Source organism: Caretta caretta, chromosome 1 (genome assembly GCF_965140235.1).
Source record: "Caretta caretta isolate rCarCar2 chromosome 1, rCarCar1.hap1, whole genome shotgun sequence".
NCBI classification, from domain to species: Eukaryota; Metazoa; Chordata; order Testudines; family Cheloniidae; genus Caretta; species Caretta caretta.
Genome location: NC_134206.1, coordinates 141250844 through 141264968, shown reverse-complemented (window position 1 = coordinate 141264968; position 14125 = coordinate 141250844). Strand labels below are relative to the sequence as shown.

General features: G+C 38.2%; 1 protein-coding gene across 9 annotated transcripts in view; it reads left to right on the top strand.

Annotated features, from left to right (window-relative positions):
* MAP7D2 (MAP7 domain containing 2) overlaps positions 1 to 14125 on the top strand; it is a 138522-nt gene that overhangs the window by 86416 nt on the left and 37981 nt on the right. For 3 of the 9 annotated variants that reach the window (XM_048862700.2, XM_048862698.2, XM_048862699.2), the window contains exons 4-7: positions 8937 to 9051; positions 9959 to 10057; positions 11971 to 12081; positions 13577 to 13699. In XM_048862700.2, the coding sequence (XP_048718657.1) occupies positions 8937 to 9051; positions 9959 to 10057; positions 11971 to 12081; positions 13577 to 13699 (448 nt within the window). Of the gene's footprint in view, positions 1 to 8506; positions 8755 to 8936; positions 9052 to 9958; positions 10058 to 11970; positions 12082 to 13576; positions 13700 to 14125 lie in introns of those variants that run through there. The other 6 variants (XM_048862703.2, XM_048862701.2, XM_075131854.1 and 3 more) reach the window with 4 other exon arrangements.

Below are 14125 nucleotides of genomic sequence, written 5' to 3'. Positions count from 1 at the left end.
CCAGAAACTGGATACTAGATGAGATGGACCTTGGGTCTGATCCCATTCCTCTGGGCATGTCTAAACTACAGACTTAAGTCAAAATTTGTTAGGCCGATTTACAACCACCACAGTAATTACTGCAGTGGCTGATGTCCACACTACCCTCCTTCTATCGGTGGTGCATGGCCTTACCAGGAGCGCTTCCACTGACCGAAGAGGAGTGGTGGAAGGGATTGAGAGCCAGGGCTCTCAGCTCCACTCACCTCCCCATTGCCTGCCAGGAGTGGGTGACAGCCGCCTGTGCTTCTCGCCTCCCCATTCTCCACAGCATGGGGGGGCAGTTGCCCAGGCTTCTCGCCTCCCTGAGTGGGGAGCTGGGCAGGTGTAGTCCAGCAGGGAGCCAGGGGCAGCTGGGCTCTAGCTGCCTGGCTTTCTTGTCAATTTCAGCCTGTTTGCTGGATTTTAGACACACAACTCACCATAAAATTAATCAGTGTTGTGTGTCTACATCACCTAGTTGACCTTGAAAATCTGAACCACAGTCTTTATTGACCTGTGCAACACAGTTGCAGCCATGCAGTGTTGACTGCAGACTGATCTTTCCTTGTTGTTTACTGCTATCCGCATACGTTTTCTACTTATCCTACCCATCCCACAGGCATCTTGCTCCTCCACAGAGAGACTCTAGCTGGGAAGCGTGGGTTTCTCTATCTCATAATTTCAGTCAAAACCCAAATGTTAGCTGGATGTTTCTGCTGAAATAACTAGGACTTTCAGTAATGCATGGGTTAATGTAGCATTTCAAGAGCCAGTTTTTAAAAATAGTCGGGACAAGAGGGAAGAGTCAGAAAATGCCAAGGTTCTTTTTTTATGTCCTCTTTACGCTGTCCACTGAAAGATGAAGCACTTTATACATGTAAATACATATTTCCTTTTCTTACCATATCCCAAAACAAAACCAGAAAATCTCAATGGAACATATATGTAAATAATCTAAGCCAACTGACAATACTAGTGTTTAGAATAAAAGGAATAAAGTATTCTTAAAGGCTTGTGTGTGCACTTGCATACGCGCACTCTCTGCCAGGGTCAGTTAGTACTCTATTTGGTTTTCTGTTGTGGTGGACAGTGGCCTAATTTCTGATGTAGCTCTCTAAATGCAGTGTGTGCATGTGTGTATCTGCACGCTTATGGACAGGCGGGCGACATAGGAGACAAACATGTAATGAGACTGCTTTAAAACTCTTTTAATTTTTGTTTTTTTCATTGTTAAAAAAGCAACAGATTTCTGATAAATTATGTAGTAACAATACAGGCAAAGCTATAAAATATAATTTTATGCAGTATCAGTGCACTGAAGTATCAAAAAGATGAACATAGAAATGAGTAAAAACAGAAACTGAAAAACCAGATTTCAGAGTAACAGCCGTGTTAGTCTGTATTCACAAAAAAGAAAAGGAGTACTTGTGGCACCTTAGAGACTAACCAATTTATTTGAGCATGAGCTTTCGTGAGCTACGTGAGCTGTAGCTCACAAAAGCTCATGCTCAAATAAATTGGTTAGTCTCTAAGGTGCCACAAGTACTCCTTTTCTTTTTGTGAAAAACCAGAGTCCCTTAAAATTAGGAATTGCATAATGGCAACAATCAAAACGTTTCAGAGTTAGCGCTCGTTATGATAAAATGGGGCATGTTCACATCTCAGATGAACCTTTGCAGTGGACCATTCCAGTTCTGCCCTATGAGGAAGGTTTTAACAAACCATAAAGGGATAGAGACTTAAAATACGGTGTGAAAGTTCCAATTCTGCTGAAAACAAATGGCCACAAGCTTGCCCTGCACTTCCAGGATTTCACTTTAAAACTTAAGTTCACCGCTATTATTGTGCTGCTGTTAATCACAGTAAGGTTCCCCTGACTGTTATTGTTCACACACGGGCAGAGGTTGAAGACGGCTTGGGCCTTAGTAGACGTTAGCACTGCCACTGCGGCTGATTAAGAATTAAAAGATTTTTGAAAAGAGAGAGGGGATGAAAAGAGATGTCATGGGAAGATGATGACTTTGCTAGAATAGTGGACTTTCAAATCTTGTAAGGACAGACATTCTAGAGAGCCTTGATAATCTTCTCTATGACCAAATCACCTTTGCAAAAGAGAGAAAACATTTCCATGTAGTTATCAAAATAATTTACTCCCACTTCTCTTCTTTCAGTCTATGTACGTTTTGCCCCGACTTTAACTTTAAAAGAGAAAACAAAATCTGGCCTCTCCTACTTTAACTGTGACATCCTGTTTCTATGATCTGGTTCTCTATGTGCTTTACTGTCCGTGAAAATGACTTGCTTCATTAAAAAAAAATAATTATGGTCTCATGTTATACCAATAAAATAAAAACCAGCAGGATCTTATTAAAGGGGAAAAGGCAAAATGCCACATTTATTGTGAATACAGAAAGAATCATAGTAAGCAGTTAGTTATAGCTATAACATTCCATTCAATTTCATATTTATTCACACACACACACACACACACACACACACACACACACACACATATGCAAGGTTGTTATCATAGTTACCAGCCTTAGAGTTGCTCATGCCAAGCCACTGGCCAGGTGGCCTGGACATGAGGAGGGAGCAGGGCCTTGTCAGATGCTCATCTGATGCTCCTGGAAGTTGGTTTGCAGAATCAGACCCCCCCAAAGTTCTCACTTTCTAGAGTCCATTTTTATAGGAATTTCTTCCTATGCTGGTCTATGGGAATTGCTTCATCATGCTGTTGCTGAATCAATCAGCAGATGGCACATTCCTGATGGCTCCGTGCTGCCATATGTTATCTTGTTCTTTGGTTCTCCCATTCTTGAGGCTGTTGGGTGGATTCCAGTCTGCCCTCCGGGGGGGGAGGGGGGAGGAATCATCTGGTTGTATCCACTTGACGCCTTCTTCAGCCCATGGACACTGGATTCTTAGGCTGGCACCTCCCTGATCATTCAGTTATTATTCACACCAAGCATCCATCCACATACATCCTCTATCTCTATTTTAATCGCAATTGTTAACAAAGCAAGATGAATACAACAAAAGGGCGGGGAGTCTCTGGGTGCTGTTTCTATTGTTACAAAGTATTGCTTTGAGTCTCTCTCTGTGTGAGTAGTTGTTACAAAGAATTGCTTTGAGAACAGCCTCTGTCTTAGAATGTACTAACAAAATTAGCAGCTTGCAAGTTTCACACATAGAGGGAGAGAAACAGTACCAAAAACCAAGAGACCTCTTAATTAGTAATACCCTGGAATTTAAACTATGGGGAATCAAACTCATTTGTGATTTTAATACAGAACTTCTTTAATATGATCCAACACTTTCAACATATTCTAATGTATCTCTTGTTAGATGTGATGTCCTCTGCTCTTCTCACATTTTTGTTGTTAAAGCAATGTGAACACCTGTCAAAATGTACAACACTGGATTACCATTCTAACTCGTACTGACTGTGTCAAGCATATTGGGTGCTCTTCTCATATTTTTCCACACTGCCCATTCATACATCATTTTGGGGTAAAAATTTCAGATTATATTTTTTAAAAAGGCAATTAACATTGAATCTGTCACTGTATTGAGGTTTAAATAAACAAGCATTGCAAAACAGGTACATATACAAAACCCAGCCTCCAACTTCAAGACATCTTGGTAATAGCTGTTGTAAAATCATTCTGCATCATTGGAAGGATTTCTCTCAGTTAAATATTCATTATGGAGTACATTTCATATTTTTGAAACTCACATTTGGGAAGGGTATATGTTTACAAAAAATAGACTGGAAGTATTCATAAATGTTTGGGTACTCCAGTTAATTACATTTGGAACCAAAATATGTGAATAATAATTTTTTCATAAGTGTTGTAATTCATTTGTGTGTAACTTAATCCAATATATAAATACACAACTGTATTGTCAAGCAGTTAAGGTATTACACACGCAACATACGGGACACAACTTTATTTCTTTACTCTTGTGAGTTTAAGCAACCGATCAGTCCATACCCTCTTCTTCTCCAACTGCAAACATACCCATCATTGTCATTGCTATAACTATTGTACACCACAGACCATGCACTGCAACCTTAACTCTGCCCTCCCTGTGCCCTTCTGCACACCTTTTTACCAGATTTTTTTTGCCCTGTCGGTACTAGTCGTTGTGAATGTCTGGATAGAAATAAGTTGTGTTAAATGAGGGTAGTTTTGGTAAAGGGTTGTGTGCAGAAGGGCAGTTAAAAGGGGTGGTGAAGGCCAGCATCATAGTTTTTGTGATTTTTACAATGCACATTTTTCCCCTTTAAAACCAACAAAAAATTCTTTCCCTCATTGCTGTGCAAAAGACCCACACAAATAAAAGTAGAAAGTGACTGGGTGGTGATATTTAGAAACAGTGCAACTAACTATATACACAGTTTTCATTTTTTTTAAATCCTTTTTTTTTAAATTTTGTTTACTTTATGTGAACGGAATTATACTTTTTCTCTAATCTTACAGTTAGCTACGTGTTTGTAACAGTAGGTACAACAATTTCAGGCAGGAGCGTGACTTTTTAAAGCTGTCCTTTTAACCAATTCCTTTTTGTTTCTACCCATGATATTTGTAAAATAACTTCCAGTGTGAATGAGAAAAGAAATTGGATTCTTTTGCCTTTTGTGTGTATTATATTTTGTATAGATGAAAGGGAAGTTCTCTGATCCATTTACTTGCAGTCTCTGTACTAGTGCTTTTTTTAAAAATGTAATTTTGGGTGATCAAAATGGTTCTGTTCTTTAGACTGAAGAAACTTGGGTGGATGACTATAAGGATTTTTGAAATGCAGAAATAAATGTTATATTTTCCCTATGAAAAGTAGATGGCTCTTTTCAGGTTTTCATAGTTTACTTATTCTTGATTTAACCTTCATGCGAAGCTCATGGAATACTACAGGATTGTTTTTGGTGGCTCAACGTATCAATAGTGCAGCAGTTACCTTCACAATAGCTATTACAGATTCCAGATGGGAAGTTGGCATAGTGTCTGAAACATCTTTCAAGGAGGTAGGGTCTATGTAACAAAGGCAGCAAATTTTGTGTGTTGCTGATGGAGAAATGCATTTGTGTCCTACTGTTTAGCTATTCCTGGACAAAAAAATTGGTTGTAACAGTACTAAATCCAAATGTTGTTTTTGCTAACTCTGGCATTTTATAGTCTAACAAGCTGGGTTTTTTTGGTTTTTGCTTTAAGTATGTGATATTTTGCTAGTTTAAAATGTTAATGTATATGTTTGTTAATTTTGTGAGGGTTTAATATTCAAGTGTTCTGTGATTCTCTGATGAAAGGCACACACAAATGAAAGTATATATTTCCAAATAAAATGTACAGAAAATCCTTTTCTCTTTGTAGTTTCATACTATACAATTTAAAATATCAAATTCTAAATGTGGGTAACGTGAGTTTTAAAATACATATGAAAAAAACTACCGTTTTTCCTTTAGACTTTCATTTTGTGTTTTATTTTGTTCATATAACAGTGTTATTAGTTATTTTAAATGCCATGATTGTGTTATCTGACCTACAAAACAGAGGATGACACGATCTTTGCCCCATGGAATATTAAAGTTATAAACAAACATACAAAACAAGTACATGTTGCCTCTTATAACCAGCTGACATTTTAATATATAGTATCACATTTTTTAAAAATAAGTGTGTTGTTATACTTATTAGCTATGATAAGGTTGGTAGATTTTGCGGAAGTGTGTTTAAAGAGAGATATGAGAGAAGAGTGATTGTTTTGCATAACACTGGTGGGATGACATTTCATAGGCAAGGAGGATAACTGGAGAAAGTAATGTAAATGAGTGGGAGGAGACTACAAAGAGATCGGTGAGGTAGGAGGCTTGGGAGGAGTAGAGGAACTGAAAGGAAATGAGAGTAATGATTAGGCTGCTGTGGAGTTAGCATGGCCTTGAAGGTTGAGGACCAGAAGCTTGAACTTGATGTAGAAGATGAGTGGAAGACAGAAGAGGGATTTAAATGTGGGGATGACATAGTCAGAGAAGTGGGGAAGGAAGGCTGTTTAGGTCATGGCATGGTAGGCTGGAGGGGAGCAAGTCTGGTGTCAGGGAGACAGAAAAAAGCTGCATAGCAAAGGCAGAAGAAGACCACAGTATGGACAAGCATACTTACTCACAGAGGCAGGAAGGAAGGTATGGATTTTTCTGAGCTATTGTAGAGAGAGACGTCTGGATTTTGTGGTGGCCTGTGTGTGCCTCTCTGTGCATGCACTTGGAGGGAGGGTGGGAAATGAGGAGGGGGAAAAAGAGAAGGGAGCTTATGTGTCTGCTTGGACACTGATGGTATTGACAGTGACACAGGGAAAAAGGAAAAGGACAAAAAGCTGCAGTTTGCTTTTGGCATGTTTTGCATTAGCTAATGGCAGGGCATTTAGGATGTGGTGATCTAAAGAGAGCTGGAGACGAGAGACAGATCAAAGGGGGACATGTCAGTAAGGAGTCATAGACGAAGGACTTGTCAGTACATAGACGATGATAGCTGAAAGTTTGAGATCAGATGAGGTCATCCAGGGTAGCGGGAAAAGATTGAACAATGGACAGAGCCCTGAGAGAGACTGAAAGAATCCTCAAAAGAGGGAGAGGAGAAACTAAAGGAGCAGTTGGGGAGGAAGAACCAGTAGATCAGAATCCAGGAGGAGGAAGTGGCCTGGTGCTGAAATCAGTGGATAGATCATGAAGGAGGATAGGGTGGAGGCATTTACACTCGGCCAGAAATAGGACATGCTCTTTATCTTAATATGCAGCACTGAGATGGTTTATAGTAAAACTCAGGATAAGTTTATTGATAAAGAATGTAGACTTAAGTTATACTAAGCAAGAGTAACAAAGACAAATGGTTACAAATAAAACAGAAACATGTTTCCTAGTGACAAAAACTTAATTTTAACAAGTTACAATCTTTGTCTAAGCTTTCTCACTGATATCAAACTACCAGCATCTCTCGCTCTTCAGGCCAGAGGATCCAGCTTTCACAGAATCAGAGGGCGCTGTTCCCTTTGTCCCCTAAGTGATAGATAGCCAGGATGTTGTTTTGCTCCCCTTTTATTGCCCAAAATCCATTGACTTTGCCTCAAGAGCCATGAAGACCTTCTGAGAGTTCAGACTCTGATGAGTCCTCTGGTAGGCTCACCAAGCTCTTCCATCGTCTATTAACTTGATTACTTTGTTTACCTTAATTGTAAATGTACTTTCATTGTCCTTTGCCTGTAATCAAGCTAGACAGACAGTTAAATCCACATTCCTTTGTCTAGGGCAGGCTTTCTTATCCACTCTACTTAGTATGCTTGATCTAAACATATTTCCAGCACACCTAGCTAACTCTTCACATGCTAAATGTACATAAATCACGCAATAATATTAATGTGTTTCCGGTTTACATATGATACCTTACAAGATGCCATTTGGGTAAGTATTATGAGACGTCCTTGTGAGCATGCTCAGTACAAGCCAAGCTGCAAATGGGCGGGGGGACGGGGACATGACCCTTACGCATTGCCTCTGGAGACCAGTGTTCTCTGCCACAGTGAAAGAGGTTAATGATAAAAGGATGGTGGTTAATGTCAGCAGGAAGTTGGTAATTTAATAGGTTGGAGGTAACACAAGGATTTTGAGATTGGGTTGGGGTTTAACAGGGATGAATAAGGGAGATAATGTGGTGATCAGGGACAGAAAATTTAGAGCATAAGAATCCAGTGTCTTGTGAAAAATAGAGTGACTGATTTAGTGAGTAGAGGAACTGATCCATAGCTGGAGGTAAAAAAACAAACGAATGAATGAATGTTGGGTAAGAAAGTGAGAGGCTGCACAGCTGGACCGATCTTCAGCATGGAGGCTGAAGTGGCCAAAGATGATGGAGGGCAGTTTGGAGAAAGAGAGGAAGAAGGACCAGGACCGTGTGAGGCAATAGATGCAAAAAATAAGTAGAGGGCAAAGAACAAGATGATGCCCATATTGAAGGAAAAAAAGAGAGAAAGTAAAAGGCCAGTGCCACCATCTTGACGAATAAAGCACAGAGAGAGCATGCACTGTAGGAGGAAGATGGTAACAGGCATGGATGGGGGAGGAGGAGTCAGGTTTCAGTGAGGGCCAGGATGTGGAGGTAGTAGAAAGATCATGCATAAACAGTTAAAAGTTTAAGGGTGGGGTAAGATTTCCAGAAGGACCAAAAAAAATAAAATAAAAAATACACCAGGCAGATGGAAGGGGAGGATGTGGGGATGAGGGAGGGGGAAGCAAGTTGTTCAGAGCAAGAAGTAGTAGATATGTGTTTAAAAATGTGTATCTAAATTGAATGGTCTGTGCAACTCGGATTAGGATAAAGACAATTTTAAATGTCTAATCTGTAGAAGGTGTTATGGGGGAAGCAGGGATTTAAAAAAAAAAAAAGTCATCCTGCAAATGCAACCTGCTTCAGGTTTGAAGTGATCATTTATCTGTGCAGCTAGGAGGAGCCACTGGCATTGCAGCAATCTCACTTTAATACTGAAGGAGAAAAACCTGAGGCCTGCTTAGACAAGAAGGAGTTAATGCTTGTCAGGCATTATTCTTCTACAAATTAAGTCCACAGCACAGCAGCAGACTCCCCAGCGGGAACAGATGCTAGGCAGTGATGCAACCTGTGGTATTTACTTAGGCCTCGGTAGTGACCTCAGTGGATTGCAAACAAAGGATACTCTTCTCTGGAGGTAGGTAGACATACTGGTACCTTCTGTATTCAGTCGTTTTTCTTTTGTTGATAGCATAATTACAGGAACCTGTTATGTGGGGTGATAAAAAACGTTTATTTTTTAGTATTGATCAGAAAGCCCAGGTGACCTGAATTAGATTTTATTTCTCTGTCTCTTAATTTTTGCAACAATTTAACCAGGAACGTTTAGAAGCCATGATGCGTCGTTCACTAGAACGTAGTCAGCAGCTGGAACAGAAACAGAAGCGATGGTCATGGGGCGGAGCACTGGCTGCAGGCTCAGGAGGGAGAGATGGTGAGTGAAACAAGCTGCCTGCATTGCAGATCCTGAAGTGCAAAATGCATGAGATTAAAGATAGAAAGAAGGTACCTGTTTATAGTTACTGTGATGTTGTGAGGGTTGTTGATATGTAGCATGAATAAATGCTTTGTAATAGCTTATCAGGTTTCATGTCTATGGTACCTCCTGGGAAGAAAGGTCACTCCTAAGTTTGTGGAAGCAGATCATTTTAATAGAGTAATCAGAAAGTGTTTTGGGGATAACAGCAAATGCTAAAATGAAATTTTAAAAATCCCCAACACATTTAGCTTGCTACGTATTCACAAAGGAACCGAGTGCTGCCCAAATCTTTGTGGAAAACGATCTATTTTTGTCACTGGCACTTCTAAAAGCTCACAGGGATTTCTAGATGATTATGCAGCATTCACGGTTTAAAATGGATTTTTCCATATACTTTTTTGTTGTTGCTGCTGCTCTTTTTGATTTGGTTTCATAATTATTTCATAATCAACCGTGAACTGCTTTTATGTTTCAAAAAGGTATTCATCTCTCTGCTGTTTATCTCATTTAAATTCACTGGGTTTCCAAATGGACTGGGTTATTTAAAAAAAACAAGAACAAAAAAAAACCCTCTGCTCAGATGATGAAATATGGCTGCTGCTCTCTTCTAAACTAAGTGTAAATATATTTTTCTGTCCATGTTAAAGCAAAAAACATTTAGCTTTATTTCACAATACAATTTTCAGGGTTTGTCATTTAAGAAAAATCGGGAAAGAAATTTACATGCAACATAATAAAAGCAACTCTTCTTCTTCTAGAAAGCAACCTCTTTATTTTTCTAGTATCGCTTATACATGATTTTTTTTTAAGCTATTCGGTAATTTCTTTCACCTCTCTTTGCTCTGATTTTTCTGCTGTATAGGTGAATCAGAAAATACCCCACCCCCTCTCCTAGGTTTAGCTGCCAACACCCTTCCTCCAGACCCTGTGACCGCTACTGCTGCTGATGATTCCTACAATGGTATTTCAGAGAATCACAGTTACCATAGTGTCTCGTTTATAACTGTTCTAATCACTTTAAACCATCCCTTGATGTTGTCCTTCCTAACCACTGGTTTTCTTATTATTTCAGTCTGGTACTCTACACTGTTACCATTAAAGATATGGAACAAATGTCTTTTTTTCTTTTGATTTTGTCATCGTGAAGCAATGCATGCCTAGCATTCCAGCACAACAGAGACATCTCATAATTTTCTTACTAACTGTGGACTTGAATAACTCAATAAATTCACGTCTTTGTCAAATTTGTGGGCACAAATATGTGTTTCTGTAGTTTTTTTTGTGTGTATGTCATTTGAGTAGCTTGTTCAAGAGAGACTTGATGGGGTAGAGGTTCTAGTTTAAAAACATTTCAATTATACAATAAGAATAAATATTTATGGAGATATCACGTCACCCATTATGTATTGATTCCTTCCAGCCCCACCCTCTACATCCACGATATGTTAAAAATTAGGAAGCACTGTTGTTTTAGTATGCTGAAGTATTTTGAACATTGTAATAATTACAAATTTTGATTGAGTTTGTCCTTTGACAACTTTATTGCATTTTATATTGTACATTAGATTAGAATTATTAATTTCAAAGGACTGTGAAATAGATCTTGTATGTCTATACCAGGGATGAATCATACAGTGTGGGGTTTAGGGTTTTTTTTGGTGGTGGTTGTTTTTTCCTTCAGCTGCAAATATATCTGACATATTTTGGAAATCTAGCACAGCCAATCTACTCAAGAGCTGTTTTTTCAAAGATGGGCACGATGGTTATGCCTGCAAAATGCATGAGTAACTGATGTACTGCAAAAACATGTATGTAAACCCCAAGACTTTTACTTTGGTGCAGACATGGGTGAACAGTCTTTATGAACAAATAAGTGATTTGCAGGTTTGCATACATTTTCTGGAAGCAATCATTGCACCTATCTTTTAAAAATGTGAACATAAGGAATTTTATTGCTTGCTTTAGCAGATAGGACCAAATCATGCAGTTGTCCCTTAGGCAAGACTTCCACTGATGTAAGTGGGAGTCCTAGTTGAGCAAGGACTGCAGAATTTGTACCATGAATGTGAGTTACTAGCTGAGACTTCTTTGTTGTTGTCAGAAGAAACAAAATTTTAAAAATAAACAACCCCCCTTAACCATCCAGTGTGCTTGTAGGTTCTGACCATTACATAACGAACACGTCATAGTTCGCTGCTACAATAATTGGGCATACGTGATTCCATCATTATATTGAACTTATGAGTACATAGGAATAGTTATCAAGCCAAAATTTACTTTATCAAACAATATTGTAACAGAAATAAAACCAAATGTAAACAGTTGGGCTGAAACCAAGTTATTGTTTTGAAAGTTCTCATGCACGAGATGGTAAAGAGGTAAATGGTGCTGTCGTATGTCCTATAAATGCATAAATTAGTGTTGAATATCTTGAATTTTGCATTAGAATAGTACTTTGGAGGAGCTGATATACATATCACCTCCGGTAGACTGAAGCTGAGAGAGGTCAGGGAAGAGTTCAAATTTGTTATGTTTGTGCAGCCTATGTATTTTCTTCTTGTACAGGTATTGCATTTCTTTCCTTGATACCATTTAATTCATTTGGATTTAGTATGAAGTTACTTGCTCCTGGCATTGTATTACACAGGGTATTGTAAAATTGAAATGTTAAAATCACAAGTAGAAAAATGATATCCCAAAATGTATCTTATAAAATGCTGGTATCTACAGCAGTTGGAATAGAATTATCTGTTCTGCATTATTCATTGCCCCTAGATGAATGACAAGGTCCGTGAGTGAAAAATGAGAGGTTAATTTTGGGAGTGTTCAACGCTGTAGTATGAATATAAATATCTTTAATGCGTCTCTCTGCAGCATGTGACAAACTTTCAGCTTCTACAATGAATCTGCCAAAGCAAATGGAGTCACCAATCAGTAAGCGTCTCTCCTCCTCCACAGCGGCAATAACGTATTCCCCTGACAGAGGCAAGTGAATATGCTGCTTATGGTCTCTTATCAGCATAAACTCTCCTATGTTTAAAACGCACCTTTTTGTCGATAGATCTGTCTGTAACTCTTGAGTTCTTTATTATAACCAATTCTAACATTATTGGGGTGGTAAATTAAATATATTAGTAAAAGATCTTAAATACTTGAAATAGCTTTATAGCCAGCCCAGGATAATGCTGCCATGTTGGAGACCCCAGGCTGTGTGGGACTAAACGTAGCACGGCAGATATAAGTCTATGCCACAGAGGTCAAAGTGCACCTTCATGTAACCATTTTGAGTGTCCAGTTATCTGCATTACTGTGGCTGAATATTGGTGAGGAATGGCAGGGCAGTGAAAACGTTGGATGAATTAAAGAAAGGATGCAAATTAGGGTTTTTTTGAGATGTGATAGTTCACACTCTGATGTATTATGCTTCTGCACCTCAAGTAAATATGAGGTTTATTTAAACAGTAAATCACAGCAAGCATTTCATTTCTTACTGGTTGTATTTCATCTCGTGATGCACTAAGAAACAGGGCTGAGCACAAAATGTAATTGCAGTAATCCTCCAAAAAGGCATTGCTTGTGACACTTTAGCCATATTAAGAAACTATATGTAAAAAATGAGTGCTGGTGTGTATTTACTGGGTGTTTATTGACAAAAGTTTGTCGTCATTGTGAGCCAGCTGGAAGTTGTCACTTGTGTCAAGATTTCTAGAGTCTTTTAATTCGACTTAAAGGCCTGATCCATGAGAGGCTCTGCAGATGATGAGCACTCTGCAAGATTAGGCCCTTTAGAAGGTAATAATTGTACAGTAAATACTGAAGGCTTTGTCCCTCTGTGAATTGTTTCTTTTAGAACAAATGACAAATATTTTGACAGAAACAAGAAGCAACAGTAAACATACTTAATTTTAAATTATTTTTAGAGTTGCTTAATAAATATAAATGTAGAACTCGGAGGTTATGGTGATGGGTGACTTTATAAATGCAGGTAATAGGAATTTGTTTATAAACATATGTAGTCATATCTCATATTTATGAGGAGGAAAGGCATAAGGATGTACTGTATAAATAAGGTTTATACAACAGAGAGACTGTGTATTTTAAATGACTCCCAGGGTACTTAGCACACAAACCAGGAACTGCTCTGTCATTGGGGAAAAAGCAAACCCTTTTCATGCTGAGTCATGAAAGCAACCATTTTGCAGAACTGAAGATTCTTCTGTATAAAAAACAAGTTTAATCTACTGTATTTATTATACAGGTTGGAAGATAATTTAGGTGGCTTAAAATGATGAAGAAACCAGAAATCTCCTTCAGAGGAGCATTAACTTCTTTAACAGCATTTTTAAATCACAGACATAACAGGTTTTCTCTTGTTCATTTCATTTGATCATTTCACTGGTTTTATTTAAGTTATTTAAAACAATTTTTTTTTAGCCTTTTCTGTTAAAATTTATTTGTTTTATTTGCTCCCATCCTTTAGCTCACCGCATGCACCTTAGTCCAGTGGAAAACTTTATTGTTTCTCGACTGCTGACTCCCACACAGTCTTCTTTAGCCAGAAGCAGAAGTACATTAATGCTTTCTGAGCAATACAATGATTCAGGTAAAAATGAAAATTGTGCCCTTTGAAAATGTTAAGGTATGTGTTTAGCTGCACTTGAAAAATTGCATAGAGATACTATCTGTTCTTTTTTAATATAATTTTACTTCCATTTTGGGTAGTAATGTCTCAAAAGCATGGAAATATTTACATGTCTACCATTTTGTCCCTTTCAGTTCTTACCTGTATTTATAAGAAAATTTGGTGACGGGGTCTAGAATTAACTAACTAAATAAAATCATCAGGAAATTCCAAACCAGGGCAGAATAATTATGAGGTAGCTCAACTTTTGGACTTACCCTACAAGGTGAAAAAGATATCAGAGAAAAAGATAGCACATTAACTTTGTGCTCTTTATCTTCAACAACCAAATAATATCCAAATTATTGTATATCCAGTATCCAAAATACAAATTAGCATTTTAAACAT